The 20,340-nt window shown below is 35.7% G+C and overlaps 1 protein-coding gene across 4 annotated transcripts in view; it reads right to left on the reverse strand.

The window, feature by feature from the left end:
- Positions 1–20,340, reverse strand: part of PELI1 (pellino E3 ubiquitin protein ligase 1) — a 136,165-nt gene that overhangs the window by 38,967 nt on the left and 76,858 nt on the right. For all 4 annotated transcript variants that reach the window (XR_008958206.1, XR_006407971.3, XM_057309105.1 and 1 more), the window contains one exon: positions 2,670–2,809. Coding sequence is in view for 2 of the 4 variants with exons in the window: in XM_057309105.1 (XP_057165088.1) it covers positions 2,670–2,740 (71 nt within the window). In the remaining 2 variants the exon portion in view is untranslated. The remainder of the gene's footprint in view (positions 1–2,669; positions 2,810–20,340) is intronic.

The following is a 20,340-nucleotide window of genomic DNA, read 5'->3' on the forward strand; positions in this document are numbered from 1 at the left end:
TGTCTGAATATGAAATAAAATGAGATTCTGGTTACATTCCAAGTCACAAAGAAGTACTTTTTGGATTATAAATAGCCTTAAATTATCTGTATTTTTCTTCCCTCTTTTATTGAAGATAATCAAGAGCTGATTAATGGCATATCTGATTCCTTATGACTCATTCTGTGTTTTTTTAAAGGTGAATGTTTGCATGTGCTAATACAACCTTTGAAAGTATAGTATGAATTGTCGAAAACAGAATCTCCTTTAATTGTCCAGTAAATATTTTAAATAGCTTAACTTTTGAAATAAGGAATTTTTAGACTCGTTTGATAAGCCTGATAAGTTTTAGGACTTGAATGTGCACATACACATTCACATTATGTTGGCAAAACCTATCCAACTGAGATGCCTGCTGAATAGTGATTAAACATATTTTTGTCATTCAGATCTTATAACCATTTCTCCGTGATACCATATACATGTCCTGAAAATAAGCAAATAAGTGAGGACTGGATAGGAAAGAAGTTCACAACAAAACATTTGGGTGTTTACCATGTATTAGGCACTACTGTGTTCTTTACCATATAGCACCTCATTTAATCCATCCTCATACAAACTCTTGAGATTGGCATCACCCAACTTTTACAGGTTAGGAATTTAAGTTATTCCTCAGGGGAGTAAAATTCCTTAGAGGTTCAGAGAAATTAAGTCATTTTCTGAAGGCCACACAAGTGACAATGGAAAAACTAATTTGAATCCAGGCGTTTTGTGTCATGCTTTTTAAAATTCTTTATTGCTTCATTTTGGCATAAGCAGTGGCTTAATAATAATCTCTCCTCATTCACTGTCCCCTGCCCCCTGACAAAATCTTTGGTTTGTTTCCTGGTCTCTCATACATAGTTGGTCAATCTGAGGGAAAATGAGGCAGGGACCAGGGACAGTTTTGAGGTTGGATGAAAGTGATTGGAAAATGGCCTACATTAGTGGCTGACAAGGAAGAGAAGGGACTTTACTCACACTGCCATATACAGAAATTATACTGATTCTTTATAAAAAATAAAACACACTGACTTCTGTTGGAGAAAGCCCTTGCTAATCTTGCTAGCCTTGCTAAGAGTTCAGAGTCACGCCCCTTCGATAATATAGTATTAATTTAAGGCTGTGTGTGGCCACCAGTCCCACTGTGGGTCCTGACTCTTCCATCTGCCTAGTTACATGACTTGTTTCTCTTCTGGAGATATACTCTCTATACCCAAACATTGTGTTTCTGTAGCTCAAAACTCTATTCTAAAGTAGTGACAACACCAAACTGACAACCTTATCCAACTTTATTTCTCCTAGATGGCTGGAAAGAAGTATTATTTGTATTTTAAGACACCAAGTGCCAGATACAGAGACACCACTATTGCCAAGGACTAACTGAGAAATGCCAGGCTAAGAAAGGCAGTTTAAACCATATACTAAATTTTAAACTCCAGTCTTCAAATGAATCAGATTTCCTGGTAGAAGAATTTAACTTTGAACAACTTTTGTAGTTAAGAGCTGTTTGTCATTAATACAATAAGATCTATGTGATGTGAAGTTCTAACATTGTAGTTACTATATAAGTTTCTAATCTTTTAAGTTGTTTTTGAGAAAAAAGATTTTTAGGTCTCAAAAGGCCTTAGATGATCTTGTCTGTCATTTTACTAAAGAGGAAACCAAGACCCAAAATGCTGAAGTGACTTGCCCAAGGTCATATAACTTGTAATGCTGGAATAGGTACTGGAATCTAGCATTCCTGACTTCTAGTCAAGCTCATTAACTCCATGTTATCTTCTGACTTTTTCTTACTCTCTCCTCTGAAGCCAGGGACACATTCTCACTTAAACAAGAACTTTTACCAACCTGACTCTAAAACATGTTGTTTTATATGTCTAAAGTCATATAATTAGTCCTAGAGCTGTTTCCTAGACAGAAGAAAAGAAATATCAGGGGGAAAGTAAAATTTGCAATTTCTAGTTCCTGAAATCTCTAGCTAATGGACTAATATTGTGTCTCTGTTTTGACAGTTAATGCAAGTTTAGACTGAATAAACTGAAATATGGAATCATCTGTTCCTCATTCTTTAGATTGTGTCTTGTGTAAGGTGCATGGATGAGAATACTTAGGAAGCAAACAAGTAGTGAGATTCTGGGCTTCAGAGTCATCGTATCTTTAGCCTGTACAACTCTATCACAAGAAGAACAGGACCATAAGCACAAAGCAACAATTACCTCAGAAGGACAAAGGAGCAAATAAATACTAACCTACATGAAATGACCTAAATGGGGAAGGGATTTTGGTAAAGTCATCTGAAGCAAACTTTTCTAAAAGATGGGATAGGGAACACAAATGGAACAATCATATGACTTTAGACATTTAGACCTTACATTTTTCATCTTTAAGAAGCTGTGTTCTTTCTGGGGGTAAGGGCAAGGCAAAGTTAATGCATATGTGAGCACTTATAAGAGATGGCATAAAAAAGAGGATTAAGAGAGTTTCTTGATTTAACATTATCAATATTATTTTGAGGTAATATTATCCTGTAGCTTTATATCATTTTTGGAAATAGATAGGATATACAATCTAAAAAGTAATTTTAACCTGGATGTCAAACTTACTATATATTATTCAATTTTATGTGTCATCAGATGGAGAAAACTTACCCTAAGACAATGAGTTCACCATATTTTACTGGTGCTTTGGATGGATGATTTTCTTGATCAGGAGAAAACATGAGCTTGGCTATCTTTCTCAAATCTTTGTTTACTGGTCAGGAGCCTTGGGACACCTTTTGCATTATCTCCTAGAGGGAAAAAGTTTTCATTAAGAATGTGAACAATGAATTTCAATTTAAATAAAGAGGTTACTTTCTAGCAGTCCTTGTGAGCATAGTATTATGCAAAGTTATCACATAATATACAAAGTGTATGACATTTCCCCTATAGTGGTTATATATTTGGTCCAACTGTTTAAATAGTTTAAAAATGCAAATTTGGTAACTTCCACTTCTAGGAAGACAGAGTAGGAGTATTTTTCCCTATTATTTCTACTAACTACAACTACAAACTCTGAACATTATATATAAAACATAAGAAGACTCTGAAAAGTAGAGAGAAGGTAGACCAGCTAGGTACCTTGGGGCACAAGGAATGAATGACACAGCGCTGTTTCTCTGGGTTTTCTTTATGCTTAATATAACCCAAGAGCTTGCTCTCGCTAGTTAAAGGAACAAGATAGGGGCAGCCTTAGCAAGAGAGAGAACTTTTGACAACAACCACTCTACTGTAGCCAAACACCACAAAAAACACTGGCCCTACCACACAAGCAAAAAGCCAAGTGGGGAGCCTAGACTTCCACCTCATGAGGCCATAATGAAGAAGCCAACGCCCTCCTCCAACCAGGGTATTGTCAGGGCAGCCAAGTAGGGAGCCAAGACTTCCACCCTCCTGGTTGGTAACATGCCCCCACGTCTACTCTAGCAGTGTCAGAGGAGCCTGGACTTCCACCCTCACTTGGCAGTAGCAAGGAGTCCCTTCCCTTGGGTGTCAGTGAAGGCTGAGTAGGGAACCTGGACTTCTATGTCTATCTGGCAGTAATAAGGAGGCAGCCACTCACTATTCTCCAGCCAAAGCAGTGACAGAAAAACGCAGTAAAAACAGTAGGTTTAGATAACATTCAGAGTCTCAGAACGTAACACCAAAATGTCCAGGTTTTAATAGAAAACAATTCATTGTATTAAGAACTAGAAAGATTTAAGACAATGCAAAAAGATAATCAGTAAATACCAAAGCTGAGACGACGGTTAAACCGATCATGATAAAAATGTAAAATGTTTTAATAAGCAACTGCAAACATATTTGGGACAAACAAAAAAAAGTATGGACAAAGAAACAAAAATTTAAAAGCTCACTTTTTAGGATTGGCTTACCAGCAGAATAAAAGGGACATAATAAAGAATCAGTGAACCAGAAGAAAGAAATTACTTCCTCTGAACAACGGAGGGAAAATAGATGAAGGAAGGAAGGAAGGAAGGAAGGAAGGAAGGAAGGAAGGAAGGAAGGAAGGAAATGAAGAAAAAGCAGAGCCTCATGGACCTGTGGTACCACAGCAAAAGAGCTAACATTTGTATCACTGGAACCCAGAAAGAGGAAAGAGAGTGGAGCTGAAAAGTATTCAAATAATGGCTGAAAACTTACCAAATGTTAAAGAGAAACCACACAACCACAGATTCAAGAAGCTGAACAAACTGCACAGAGCATAAACCTGAAGAAAGTAGCATATTCTTTTCAGGTGCTGAAAGAAAAGAACTGTCAATCTAGAATCCTATATTTGGCAAAAATGGAGGGGAAATCAAGACAGTCTCAGGTGAGGGACAATTAAAGAGAATTTGTCACCAGCAGATCTACTCTATTAGAATGGCTAGCAGAAATGCTCTAAGAAGAAAAATGATAAAAGAAAAGAACCCTGGAACATCAGAAAAGAAGAAAGAACACGGTAAGTAAAAAGATGGGTAAATACAATAAGCTTTCCTTTTCTTGAATTTCTACAGTATGTCTGAAAGTTAAAGCAAAAATTATTAACACTGTCTGATGTGGTTTCAAATGTATGTAAAGGAATATTTAAGACACTTATATATGGCACACCTAGACATTTATCCTAGAGAAATTAAATGAAGACTTATGTTACAAAACCTGCACAAGAATGTTTATAGCAGCCTTATTTATAATAGCCAAAAACTGGAAACAATCCAGATGTTCTTTACTGAGTGAATGATTAAACTGTGGCACATCCATGCTGTGGAACAGTACTCAGCAATAAAAAGGAATAAACTACTGGTATATATGAAATAACATGGGTGAATCTCTAGAGAATGATGCTGAATTAAAAAAAGGTTACATAAATTATTTTATTTATGTAACACTCTTGAAATGACAGAATTATAGAAATGGGAAACAGACAAACGCCTGCTAGGAGTTAAGGAGGGGGTGGGAGTAAAAGGGAAGTGGGTGTGGCTACAGAAAGACAACAGAAAGGACGCCTGTGGTGATGGAAATGTTCCGTATTTTTACCAATGTGAATATTCTAGTTGTGATATTTTAGTATAGTTTTGCAATATATTACCATTGGGGGAAACTGAGTGAAGGGTACACAGAATCTCTCTGTATTATTTCTTACAACCACATATGAATCTACAATGATCTCAAATTAAAAAGTTTAATTAAGAAATATAAATTTGATACACATATGAAAAATGAGACTAATATTTCTGATAAGCCAGAAAAAATGTTACAATAAACAATTCCCATAATACTATCAAGTCCATTTCATCAGCAGCTTAATGGGACCAGTTATTTCCTACATCCATTCTCTCCATGGTCTTCCTGTTAGACCTGTTACAAAGGTTTTTCACAACAAAACTCTTACTAGCTAACCCATGACAGTCTTCTGATTTTATACTTCCACCAACAAGTTCCATAGGAAACTAATGAATGAAAAATGCCTATTGGTCTTTTTCTATAGTACAGCGAAATACAGCCTCTATAGCAGCACTTTTGGAGAAAAGGCAACACAGACTATTTGTAGCCCAATGAGTAAGAACAAGTAAAAGGAGAAGGCTTAGCCATTTTGACCCTCTTTTTTCCCTTGTAACTGACACACACATTTAGACCAGCAATTCAGACAAACACACTAATTTTTATTGTTAGTAAATTTAAAAAACACATTATTTTAAATAAACATGCTTAAGAACTACTAAAAAAACCCACATTTCCTCCATTCAAATACTCTATAAAGTCCTTTCATCTCCCCAGAGAAATGTTTTCTTTCAGTAAAATAAACTATAATGATCATATCCTCCACTGAGAAAAAGAAGTAATATGAAGCTACCTAAAATCTTCAATGTAAAAATTTAAGAGTTTTAAAACAAATTAATTCAAATAACCAAAGAACAATTTTGGTTCCATATAACAAGACCTTCTGACCTATATTAAATCAGACTTTAATATACAAACAAGAATTCATACGCTCTTATCTGCCTCCCCCCCCACCCCGCCACCAAAGGAGCATCCCATTACAAAAAGCTAAGCAAAGTTTAATTAGAAGCTTTAACTGTGCTTTTCTTGTTAGACAATTCAAGTACTGACATCAAACACAAAAACATTGCTTTGATACATTTCTGACCAAGAACATCAAGAATTAAAAATTTAATAACAAGAATTAAACTTAAAGTTTAAATTAAATTTTAATGTGGCTTTGTCTTGATTTGAACTCTATTTAGAGTTACTATTTTTAGGAAGTGATAATTTTCCATTTATAGTAGTAAAATGTTCCTTTTAAAAACACTCAGTTAAAGTAAGTCAATTTAATAGTATTAAATAGTATCAATAAGTACACAGATATGGCCAAAATCTGAGAGTGATATTTGTGACTGCCCATATTTGGCCAGCACTAGTGCACAGCATGGCTAGCAAATATTAGCCTATGTTCTAGTTCTAGCTCTCTTTGAACAAAGCAGTGTTCCTTCATCTCTAAAAATGATGGGACTAAAGTAGAATGAAGAGAATTTTGGAGCTGTAAAAAAACAAGACCATCTGGTTCTAACATAAGAATTTATAAGTAATGTACATATAGGGCTATAGATTTAGTCTCATCGCCTCTATAGCAAAAGAAACAATTTTTAGCTTTGACAAGTAACTGGAGTAGGGCTAGCATATATCCACCACTCTATACTTTCTAGAGACCTTGGCTAAATTAGCCAAGAAAAACAACAGATTTCCAATTATTCTTACTCTGCTTAGGTCCCTTAGAAGGCCTGATTTCGGGATATTTTATCAGTGATATAAAAGTTTCAATCACAGGAACACACTCAAAGTTGGCTTTTATTTCTGTATCTAATAATCTGAAACCTATAATAAAACACTTTAGTAGTACTGTTTATACACTTAAATGACCCAAGACAAACAGTTTTCTTAAATTCAAAAATGGCATATAACCAATGATATATAACTGGCATTCTTAAACTATGAGTAACATATGCTATGACAGCTACTTTTCCTGGAACCTTGCATTGCAATTCTAATACATGTTGACAGGTGTTTGTCAGAAAGAATTGTTAGAATCTTTACATGTTCTGAAGAGTCATGATTTTCACAGTGGTTTAGAATCTTTAACAAAGCCAAGTTGCTAGATAGTGCTCTTGGACCCACCCTCCTTGTATATTCCCTATATTTAAAATCTGAATAAAATACAGAATCCTTCAAAATTAATTCCTAAAACCATTCCTAAATTCACTTGAGAACGTGAAATGGGTATCTATATAAAGTATATTCTAATGCTTCAATTACTGGCCCTACTTGTTGATACTCAATTAAGTTAGTTGGTCTGACCTCATATATCCAATTCTATCCCAATGTGACGATCTAACAAAAAGAACATTAAATAGCACCATTAATTCTACCTGAGACTGGAAAAAAATGATAGAAAAAAATCCTTCTAATAATAAGGCTGTTTTAGAATACCTTTTATTTTAAAACTCTGCTTGATCCTTAGAAAGTAAGCATGTTCTCATCGGTCTGGACCCTCCCATGTTAAACAGATTGTTTTAAAGAAACACATTCTAGAACAGTGTTATTTCCTGTGTAGGCTGGGAAAACATAAAAAAATGAGCCGTAAAATACATATTTCTTAGAAATAGTCTCATTAATTTAACTGATAAAATATTCTAATCATTTGTTGTTTAAAGGCCAGTGAAGTACAACTGTTTTCATACCAACTCTTCCTGAAGGAATGACTTTCTATAACATATAATTGTCAGTTTCACTTAAAGAAGGAAAACTGGGAAATCAATCTTTGTTCAAATTGCTCCCTCAACAAACAGTTTTTCTTTTATTATTTATATTGCACATAGCCTTTTGCTTACTACCTACTAAATACAAGTACAAAATTCCTGCCCTGAAAAATAAAAAGAAGCAAAACAAATACGAAACAAAGAACAAAACTGATCTTCCGCAGATGTTTACATAATCTTTTGAACACTTCTATTTTGGTGGGGAAGTGAGTAGGCACAAAGGGATGCTGAGGGGAAAAAAAAGGAAAATGTTTTAAAACATGAAATGCTTCTTTATGGTGAAAAATGGTGTGGATTGCATATATTATCTCTAATGACACAGATTCCCATCTATACTAGAGTTCCCCTTTGGTGATTTCAAAAGGATGACTCAAACAGAACTGTTTTGGTATGTTTGTGGTGGAGCCATTTTATGAAGCCAATTAAGCTATGATTGAAGGGAGGTGAATTTATAGCAGTTTCCTGATAAGAGTGAAAATCTAATCACCTTCTTCCTTCTTTCACAATCAGCAGGATTAATAAGCAGCATTCTTCCATAAAAGGAAAGAAAGGATAGAAGAAACAATAGAGCGAGCAGGAATATGAGGTTACTACCGCCCGTCAGTGACCTTAAGCTTTTTAATAAAGCAACGGACGAAGTGAAGTCCATGCTCCCCTTCCCAAAATACAGGGCACCCCCTGTGTGAACACCTAGTCTTCCTCATTAGGATAGCCAAATGACATGCTGATAGTCTACCACTTTTAGGGACAACATATTTTCCTCCTGACGGGAAAGCAGTTAACATCTTTCACACGGACAGTATTTGCTCCACTAAACTAGAGCTTCTCAACCTTGGCACTACTGATATTTTGACACTGTGGGGTGGCTGGCCTGTTCACTGCAGGAGGTTCAGTAGCACTCCTGGCCCCTACACCCCCTTAGGTGCCAGGAGCAACCCTAGTTGTGATGATCAAAAATGTCCCACCTTCCCAGCCTTCACTTTAATGAGAACCACTGTTCTAATCTTCAAATTGAGGATGACAGCTTGTTTTCAGGAGGGAAATTTCCCCTATTTTTGGCATAGTGCTTGGCATATAGTAAGATATTTAATAAATGTTTGTTTTCTTACTTCATCATACTGATGTTTTAAATGGTCATTAACTAAGAAAATGGCTTAGAAGGTAGCTGCAGTTTCAGTATTTTATTAGAATCAATAAGAGTGCTGGAAGTGAAAATTGAAGAACTATCATCTTACCTTGATGGTGATTAATTATTAATGTTTCTTTGCTTTTAAAACATTTTAATATTGTAGCAACCTCTCTTAAGTGGTTGAAGGAAAGGGACTGGAGCTGGGGTGGCCACAGAAGTAGTCTTATAGCCCAGTGCTGGGTAGTCTGACATTTAGAGAAAGGCTAATCCATGAAGGCAAGATAAGCAAATATCTTCTTGACCTAGGGGGCCCATATCTAGAGAAATTAAAAGCAAGGTTTGGAAAGCATAGGGAAATCTTTTTAAGTCAAAAGGGGTGTCAACTTGAATCAACCCTGGATTAAAGTCTATCTTGCACTTGCACAGAATATTAATTAGCAAAGTGCTTTCACATAAGATTATTTTATTTGACCCTCACAACAGCCCTGTGAATTAGATAGGAAAGTCTTATTAACTCCATTTTCCAGATAAGGGAACTAAGTGTGTCAGTCAGAAAGGCCACTGACTGGGTTCAAGGCCAAACAGGTAATATCTGGCAAAGCTAGAACTGAAACCCATGTATTAATTCAACATACATTAACTCATTTAATTTCTATCACAACTATATCAAGTATAATCATTTATCCCCATTTTATAAATGGAGAAACTGTGGCTCCTAGAAGTTAAGTAGTCTGGGTTTTCAGATACAGCAAATCAAATCTCATACAAGACTGGGTGGGGCTAATTCCTAAATAAGAATAGGAGGCCCTACTATGGGATCATTTAGGAGAGAGACTAGAAAGTATACCTGTGTAAAATAAACTAAACAAGTTACACTCTAGTATGGACTCGTAACAACTATGCAACTATGACTAGTGTTTTTTGAGATTGTTTGAAACTGTCACTTCCTCACTGCTCACTGTATTTGTCAATCCTATTTCCTGGTAGTGACCAACAATAAAAACTTCAGTAAATGAAGCAGACTTTGCATGGTTGTTTAAAAAATGGAAAGGGAGAAAGGAACCTAAGATGAAAAGCAGGGTATTACACTAAGGCAAATTCCTGGTACTGCCGGAAAGAAAAACATGTATTAGAAGTGAGTCAAGACAGCTTATGGACAGAAGCCTTCATGTACTCCCTAAAAAGTAACAACCAAGAAAAAAACTGCAGGTTAGCATTTCTGATTGGCTGACCTCAAATGATCACTTAATTCCCTACACCTAGAAATGTATTTTAAAAGACACAAATAAGGCTTCAAACAATTTTATTGTCTCTGCCCATACTTGGCCTGTATGCAACCCTTTCAGATTACCAAAGTTCCTAAAATGAGGGTATGCTTCTCAGAAAGCAAGACTAGAAATTCCCCTAGGTTTAACCACTAAAATCCCAAACAAAAGTCTGCAGAAAGCAGCAAATTCAGTGGGATTTGACAGCTATTTGGAACAAAAACATTGGATAAGAGTATATTCATGGAAAATTCTATCATTTCCTAAAGTCAGCACCCAACACTGGCAGCCAACTCATGCTTATGCTACCTTTTTTTTTTCATAGTGGCTGACACTTACTGGGTTCTGTCCCTGTGCCCAGCACTGTTCTAAGCACTTTATATGTATTAACTGATTTAATGCCCAGAACAACCTTAATGAGATAGGAACTATTACAACCCTTACTTTGTAGATAAGAAAAATAAGGTTACAACTCAAACTTTAGCCAGCTCTCTGGAACTGCTAAAATAACTGAGTTTAAAAGTACATGGCAGGGGGTGGGTACAGAGGAGAGAACTACAATGGTAAACAAATTAACAACAAACAAGAAGATCCCCGAACTATTCCTACTATAAAATATGAAAGAGAGTTTATAGGCTACATGTTACATGCTCTTGTCCTAACATGGGAATAAACTAATACTGACTAGCCATTTTAATTTTCTCAGTAATTCAATTAATTGTTTAAAGCTGAATTTAAAAGTCCCTTGGATAAAATTTAAACATGTAAAAAATGAATAAAATGGTTTCTTTCCCAACCACTTTAAATGTATACTAACCTATGAAATTAAAATATGGAACTGAGTCCATGGTCATCTCTTTATATTCCAGCAGTAAACCATACTAATCTTATGTAGGTTATGGGCCCCTCCAAAAAGAGTACGATGTAATAATTATTTTGGACAGTTAAATTACTCCCAGAAAGAGAATAACCTGGGTTTTCTCTAGTCCTTATTTTTACTGAAACACTGACCAAGTTACATGCATTTTTAAAAAGGCAACAACATGGGTGCCTGGGTGGCTGAGTCGGCTGAGCAACAGTCTTTTGATTTTGGCTCAGGTCATTATCTCTGGGTCTTGTGGGACGCGCTGGAGCCCCAAGTCGGGCTCTGCACTCAGTGGGGAGTCAACTTGTCCTTCTGCCTCTGCTTCCCCCCTACCACCACCACTTGTGTGCGTGTGCTCTCTCTCTCAAATAAATTAATTTAAAAAAAGGCAACAATAATAGTCTCAAAGTATCTCCCCCAAGACATTTATTAATTATACAGGAGAAAACAGAAACTTCACAGTGTGAAAAACCTGGCAGACACCATTTTAACGAACTGATCAAGGATAACATTATCTGTAATAAGATGCTTTGATATCCTGTATCCTCTGATTAGGATGCACCAAAGGACACATCGCTTCCAAGGTATGTTGCCAAAAAATGCGTAACCTCAATCTAATTACCAGAAAACGTCAGACCAATGCAAACTGACAGACATTCTCCAAAATAACTATCAGTACTCCTTCCAAGTGCCAAAGTCATAAAAAACAAAGACCGAGAAGCTCCCAGGTTGGAAGAGATTAGGAGATGCAATAACTGTCTGGGGTCTGGAGTCATGAACTGGATCCTGGAACAGAAAAAGGACATTAGCGGAAAACTGGTTAAATTTGAATATGGTCTATGGTTTGGTTAATCGTATTGTACCAACGTTAATTTCCTGGTTTTGATAAATATAATCTGATTAATAGATTGTTTACATTAAGGGAAGCTGAGTAAAGGGTATATGCAAACTAGCTGAATTACTTTTCCAATTTTTCTATAAGCTAAACTTACTTCAAAATCAAAAGTAAAAAAGAGACAATGAAAACAGAAAATACACAAAATAGCCCCTTAAATTAATAAAAGGCATTAAAAAATGAATCCAAGACTCAAAGTTGGCCTCCTTTCAGCCTTCTCACAACTTAAAGGTACAATATTTCCACGTTGTGCTGGTTCTATCAAGTCACAGTGCCTCCCAGGCCTCACGTTCTTTCTCTGACGTGAAATTGCCCATCCACAGCCCCTTGGTCAAGAAGGTTGTTACTACAAGTATGGCCACTCAACAGACTGAGTGATACCAGAACCAAAGTGATCCATTTCCTACACTGACCAGAATTTTGCAGAACCACGTTTCATGGATTTTTCTTTAAAAAAAGAAAAAAAAAGTTATGACACACAAGGGCAACTTTACTATTAATACTGTATGTGGCTTTATTAGAAAACACTCTGTATATGCAATAATACCACAGCTTCTGAATTAATGTATTTACATTTATTTTTCTTATCTATAAAGGCAGGGTTATAATAGTGCCTACCTCATTAGGTTGTTCTGAGGATTAAGTCAGCTAATACATGTAAATTCAGTTAATATAGGTATATTTACATGTAACTGAAGTCTTTAACAGTGTTTGAATTTGAGTTCTGTCCACCCACACATATGAATCCTTGTCTTAAATAGCTTATGAAAAGGAATAGAAGGGGAGCTGGGAGGAAGAAGAGTTAGGAAAAAGCAGTATCAAACTATAATTCTGATACATTTCATTAAAACAAAATACTGAAAAGATAAAAGTCAAGAACTTTCCTGAATTATTCACTAAATTACTTCATGACGATAGTGTTTTATTCAGACTAGAGGAGATACTGTGAAAGTCCAAGCTGTGACTGTGTAGGACCAACCCTGACAATTCTGGCCCTTGACAGTCATGAGGGCTATATCCAGGGTCCTTGATGAATTCTCGAATCTACAAAACCTATTCTCTAGCACATGATTTTCTCTACTTACAAAATGGTGCCAATAGTTTCCACACTTCATAGAATTTGTCACCAAGGCTGAATGAGAACAACAAAGCTGCTTTGAGATTTGGATGTTGGGCCCGTCTGCTTGGTTCACTCACTATATACATATGTCATAGACTTTTGGGTCTCTTAAAATTATTCAAACTGTGAGGATTAAACTAGGGATTTTTCAGGACCTAATGTAATGTAAATTTTTTTTTAAAAAGTACTTGTTAAATACCCACTATGTATTTAGTTAGGCATACAAAGTAGGTCTTTCGAATACTTAATAATACTGCTCCATCATTTCAGATTTATTTTCTCAGAGATTCATCTTTATTTCTTAGTATCTAAACAAATGTTTATAATCTATTATTTGTAGATAACTTTGACACCAAGCAAGTTCTAGTTTTCTACTACTTGTAATATGTAACAGGCCCTGAAATATAATCAAAGGCCTCAAAAATCATTGCAATTAGTGTCAAGGTTGAATGTTGTATAAATGTTTGATTTTCAATAGGGGAAAATCAGTATACCTAAGTCAGAGTTAGTGTATGTATTTCCTGCTCTTATGGGGAAGTTAACTTTAACTCTTTTATAGTTTTATAATTCCATTATAAAGTCTACTAAAAAGGAAGGGAAAAAATGTAGTTGAAAATTCAAATTATAAATGAATCTCCAATATTGTTTCTAACAGTAAGGTCAGCTACCTATAGAAAGAGATCATTATTAAAAGATGACAACTATTATTAATCTAACAAAAAAGTTACATTTTATGAGAATTTTAGTTTTCTCTTTGGTTCATGAAAAGTTTTCAAAAGTGGCAGCTGATCTTTCTTTGACCAAATCGTAATGTTTTCCCCATAAATTTTTATAGCAGTAATTTGAGATATTGTGTGTGGGAGGCTAAGAACATCTATTTTTTAGCAGAGTGAATATTTTAAATCACTCAGTGTGGTATTCCTACTTAACTCTTTTCATTAGGAAAACGATACATACAGCTGAGGTATTTCTACAAATTTCCTCTCTGTACTGATTATTGTTATATTATCATATCACAAATACCCCAATTATGCAAAATTACTATGATTAATTTTTCCTCCTAATTTGCAACTTTTCCCTTGTTAATTCCATTTTATGTATGTACAAGAGAGTGAATACTTCCCCCTCACAAGCAGATTAGAAAATATGACAAAAAATGAACACACATTACTGGGCGGCATGTCAGTATGCTAGCAAAAAGATTCAGTTTTTAATAAATTTCCTATAACAAGAAAAATAAATCTCAATTTTAACCCTTTCTTTTAATGAAAACACAATGCTTTCGAAAAGAATATTGGGAACTTATGATTGTTCATTTTATAGCAGGAAGAGTCCCCTCTCATCAAACATCAAATCTAAATTATTAAATCTCTTCCCATCGTATCAGAGGAAGAACAACAAAACATTCAGGGTAGGACCATTACTTAAAATCCTTACAAAGCAAGACTCTCAATATTTTTAAAAAAAATCTTTATAATTTTCCCTATCTTGTGAAAATGTCTGAATAGTAAATTGTAGTTATCTCAAAGGCCTAGATCTCTTTGAGAGGACCTCAAGAGGAGATTTACAGTCAAAAAACAAGATTCTGAATAAGCTGTCAATAGCTAACCAAAGTACAATGCCAGCACCATCATTCTGGCTTCCAAACAATTTTCTTCAGAGACCAACGTAATTCACAAATTTAATAATTCAAAAGGAAACAATGGACAACATTAAGTTCTAAAGCATGTAAAAAAAGAACTACATAAACACTAGCTTGGATTGGGAAAATATTACACATGAAGGGTTTCCAGGTTTCTGTTGATCAATAGTCAGAGGCAATAAACACCTGTAGATATTTTTCTTAGGACCGATGGAGGTAAGATTAACAGTGTAAAGCCTCCCTAAAAACACAAAAGCCTCAGAGCTAGAGATTTATTCAACCCTTTCCCTAAGACAGAAGGAAATGTAATTCATACATAACATACTTCTAAAGCTGAATGTGAAAAATTTAAACATAAGCAATCTGATTATGATTCAAATCGTTCCTCTTACAACCTTACCTTTAACTTGACGATGTGACACTTAAAATTAAGCTACAGAATACCTACCTCTTTATTCCATTGCTATCAGCCTAAGCGAGATAAACAATCTTCTCACCAGTAGATAAAATCCAGACAGTATTAAAGCATCTCCCAATTACACTTGGAATCACACACTGAATAGCTGTCTGCTCAGTGTTCTTTCACTTAAGCACCTCATAATGTGTGTGGGTGGGCCTGTGTTACGCAAAATAGGTAAACACTATATAATTCTAAATTCTATTGGCTGAAGTGAGAACTCAGTTCTCCCTCATGTCCTCCCTAAGGAAGCCTGTAGCCCAAAACGGAAGAAACGGAAGTAAGAGGGAAGCACAGAACAGTTTTTAACACAGGCTTAATTTCAAGTTATGGAATAAAGTACCTGAAAAGGCAGTATTCTATTTCTTAAAAGGCTGACTGAATTAACTATATAAATGCTCTAGAAATGTCAGAAGGATAACTAAGATACTGAACTACCTTCTCATGATAGTGTAATCATTTATTTTTAACAGATTTAGTATAATAATCTGTTAAGAAACATTGCATTTAAAAAAACCCAGACAACTCAGTGCAATTCACACAAAAGGAATAGTGTCCACTTAACATTATCTAATGAATCAGACTTTTTTGGTCTTGTTACTAAACACTACATTTTTGCAGACATAAGAACAGGTGAACACTGAATTACATTTTCAATTGACCACGCTTTTTTATTTCTAGATTTGTATTTTAAAATAAATTAGATTCATTTGGTGCTCATGAACATGGAGAATCGACAGCAATACCCAGAGGTGAGCTGGGATTATTTAAATAAAGTTCATCAAATAGCTACTGAGGGCACCCTACTTACTGACGTCAGCTGCTCTTGTAAACTTCATTTGAAGAGCTAATTCCCTGCTACTCCAAATTACCCCATTCCTCTTCTTAGGAAATGTTTTCTTAAGATGAAGGTTGTGCATGGAACTCACCTATTCCTCTACACAAAGGTGAACCTGCTTTGTGCTTAATTACATTTAAGATTCCTTCCTTAAAGCATGCTAATTAAGTCACAAGAGTAAAGGCTGATTCATACCTGTTCATTGAGCTGCATAGGCAAACCATCTATACTCTCCACGCATTAAACTCTTGCCCAACTCCAGTCTAGGGGCTGATATTCCCTTATATAAAAATGCTTTTGGTTGGCTTAAGTCTAATAACACCTTGTCACCTAACACCTTGGCACAAAATAACCCCTCCTTCTCCCCCTGCAACGTTATAGCTGCAAGTTTACTTCTGTTGCTTCCCAGCATTCCGTATCTGTGTCATATTGCCTGAAGCTTTTCTTCAGTAAATCTGCATAGTTTCTTTCGCCCATTCTGCTGGCAGCAGGCCCACTTTGGTTACTGTGAAGTAAACCTGCTCCAGTAGTCTGCTTTTGCCTAACCAGTGTAGACTCGTGTCCAGTTCATGAAATATATTTGTAAAAATGACCTGGGCATATTCTAAGATTTTGCTATTTGGTGATCCTGCCTTGTAATGTGATTCCGGGCTGATGAAACTGCTCAAGAAGCCGGACATGACAGGTCCAACGCTCATACTAAGTAGAATGTAGTTGTGACTATGCCTTCAACTTGAGTCTATAACAAAACCTAAGCATCTGCCAGTCTTTAGAACAACATATCAACTCTCTTAATTTGGGAGTGTTTCTTGCTCAACAACTAAGGTAAATGAGATATCAGTAGCTCATATGCTATCATCATGAACTACCTTAATGATTAAAATTAGGGCATTAAGAGTATAAAAGTTCCTCATGTATTTCAAGCTCTGTGTTTATACCAAATAGTCTCCTGAGGGAATATAGTTTTCTTAAAGAACTCTAAGAAAACATTAAAGACAAAACCTCCATATTTTCTAAGTGAGTATGGTAAGTTATTTTTATAATGAGACAAAGACCCATATTTATAAGGGAGAGAGGGCAGGAATTAAATCTCCAAGCTCTTCTTTCCCATTCTGAATTCTACTTTTTTCTTTTCTTTTCCTTTTTTTAAAGTTTTATTTATTTAAGTGATCTCTACACCCAATGTGTGGCTCGAACTCATGACTGCGAGGATCAAGGGTCAGATGCTCTACCTACTGAGCCAGCCAGGTGCCCCTATTTTTTTGCTTTTCACCTGTGCTTTATTTACAATAATGTCTAATTAATAATATGTAGGCCAGTCAAATACAAAAACAAAAACTTTAAGCACTTTTCTTGGTTGGTGGGAATCAAAGTTCCCACATGTTGGCAAATGGACCTGAATTTCAGTGACCTTCCCCCCTACTCTTCTTCCATATCTAGCTTGGTTTATAGGTGTCTTAAACTTCCTGGTCTCTATCTACAGTGTCTGAACTTCTGTCAAGTTATCTCGGTTAAGTTTTGGGATCAATGATAAACTTTTAGTACCCTAAAAACTTTTAAAAATCATTCTGGAAAAAGGCTTAACAAAATGAAGTACACTTACCTCACAATTTCTAGGCCTTTTCAGATGGCTTTTTTTTTCTTATGGTCTTGTTTTTCTTCTTATTAGTTGTAGTCTAGGTTTTGATTTCACCCTGGGACACAACTAACCTCTGAGAGCGTGCTTCTGCTCTAATGATCTCTGAAAACTTCCACGGAAGCAATCAAGGACTTATTCCTCATAGTCCCTTTACCTCTAGCCACACCCACAGCAGGTGTGTAAATTATTTCATCCTTTAGTTCTGCCTCACTGGTGATGCGTAGGTCATGTTCTTCTAATACATAAGCAAAATCATACAGATGGCATTGGCTATTCTAGAATGTCTTTCCTGAGTATCTACATGTACCTGGTTTTTTACTTGCCAAATCCATCTACCTCCAATCCTTTTGAGAAAAAGGTATATTGGGGCCTAAGATTTTTCAGCAAGGGGAGGGGGTAGGAAAAAGGAAGAAGGAATAAGAAGAAGGAGGAGAAGGAGAAGAAGAAAGTATATTACTGTATACTTTCTGTATATTACTATACCATATAATCATATTCAAGTGCTGGAAAGAACCTTAAAGAATATCTTTCCTATTCAATTCTCACAATTTTCCCTTCAATTCCCTCATTGTATAGATGAGAAAAATCTATACCCAGAAAGGGTAGGTTATTTGATGAAGTTATAAGGGCTAAGTAGGGGCGCCCAGGTGGCTCAGTCGTTAAGCGTCTGCCTTCAGCTCAGGGCGTGATCCCATAGTCCTGGGATCGAGCCCCACATCGGGCTCCTCTGCTGGGAGCCTGCTTCTTCCTCTCCCACTCCCCTGCTTGTATTCCCTCTCTTGCTGGCTGTCTCTCTCTGTCAAATAAATAAATAAATAAATCTTAAAAAGAAAAAAAAATAAGGCCTAAGTAGTGGAGCTAGCTAACAGATCTTTTGACTTCCTTTTTCCCCCCCAGATCTTTTGACTTCTGTCAGTCTGTTTCATTAGTTTTGGAGGCAAGACCACAAGCACGAAAGAACAGAACAGTCAGCCAACAAGTAACTCCTACCTTGTACTGTGCAAGTATTATCATATGAGATAGCCAAGTACTCACCTTTAAGCTCTATTATTTGCTCTGTTGGTTGTTATAATAATTTATATAATAAAGAGAAAGCTGAAAATTAGATAAATGAAAGTTTGATGACAGGCATACCATGGAGATTTGTTTCTTTTTGCTCATCAGAGGGGCTATGCCTCCCTGAACTGTCTGTTCACTCTCCCACTTTGTGGGCTTTTGCTAACCTGGAAGTCTCCTTAAACAAACCAAAGAAACCGAGATGTCAAAAGTACTGCCACAGATAACCCACAGAATGGGAAAAAATATTTGCAAATCACTTCTGTGATATAGATATATCTATGTTTAAATACAGATATATAAAAAACTTGGAATTAAATGATAAAATATAAACCTAATTTAAAATTAGTAAAGGATCTGAACAGACATTTCTTTAAAAAAAGATATAGTGAACAATAAGTACATGAAAAAATGCTCACTAGCCATTAGGAAAATGTAAATCAAAAACACAAAGAAATATCACTTCACAGCCACTAGGATGACCATAGTAAAAGACAGATAATAATAAGTATTGGCAAGGATGTGGAAAAGTTGGAATCCTCAATCACTGCTGGTAGGAAAACAAAATGGTGCAGTCATTTTGGAAAACAGTCTGGCAGTTCCTTAAAAGATTAAACATAAAGTTATCATACAACCCAGGAATTCTACTCCTAGGTATATATCCAAGAGAAATGATAACATATGTCCACACAGAGACTTGTGGACAAATGTTCATGGCAGCATTATTCATATAGTCAGAGTGCAATAACCCAAATGTCCATCAACTAACTGATGAATGAATAAACAAAATGTGGTCTGTCCATACGATAGAATATTTGGCAATAAAAAGGAATAAAGACCTGTTAGAATCAAACACAAATGGTGACCAGACTTGAAAACTCCCTGATCAGTCATACAAGCAAAGTTTAATTTAGCTTATTAAGCAAGATAAGTGAAGTTAACTTGACTTTTAAAAATCATAAGCAATATAGTTTCCCCAAATTGATAAGGGGTGAGCAGTAACCAATTCTCTTTCCCTTAAGAAAATTCCAAGGTTGCAAGTAATTACCGTAAAGAATAAACATTCCTGCCTTCACACTATATAAGCTGCTTTAGAACAATATACCTCTGAGCCTCATTCCATGTTTTGGTTTGAGTGCTCCTGGTTTGCAAACTATCTTTTTGATGTGTGTGCTCAATAAACTTTTACTAATTTCTACTTCAGTGATTGATTTTACTTCTGTTTTTTTTTAAAGAACTTTTGACAGTTACTGATATATGCTACAACATGGATGAACTTTGGAAACACCATGTTAAATGAAAGAAGCCACTCACAAAGGACTACATATTATATGATTCCATGTATATGAAATGTCCAAAACAGGCAAATCCAGAGACAGAAAGTAAGGTAGGTGGTTGACTAGGGTGAGGGCAGGTAAGTGGGGTTTGAGGAGTGATGGCCAAAGGCTATGGGGTGTTTTTTTAGCTGACAAAAATGTTCTAAAATTGATCGTGATGATGGTTGCACAATTCTGTGACTATACGAAAATCCAGTGAAGTATACACTTAAAAGTGAGTAAACTGTATGGTATATATATTATAT

Source organism: Ursus arctos, unplaced genomic scaffold (genome assembly GCF_023065955.2).
Source record: "Ursus arctos isolate Adak ecotype North America unplaced genomic scaffold, UrsArc2.0 scaffold_8, whole genome shotgun sequence".
NCBI lineage: Eukaryota > Metazoa > Chordata > Mammalia > Carnivora > Ursidae > Ursus > Ursus arctos.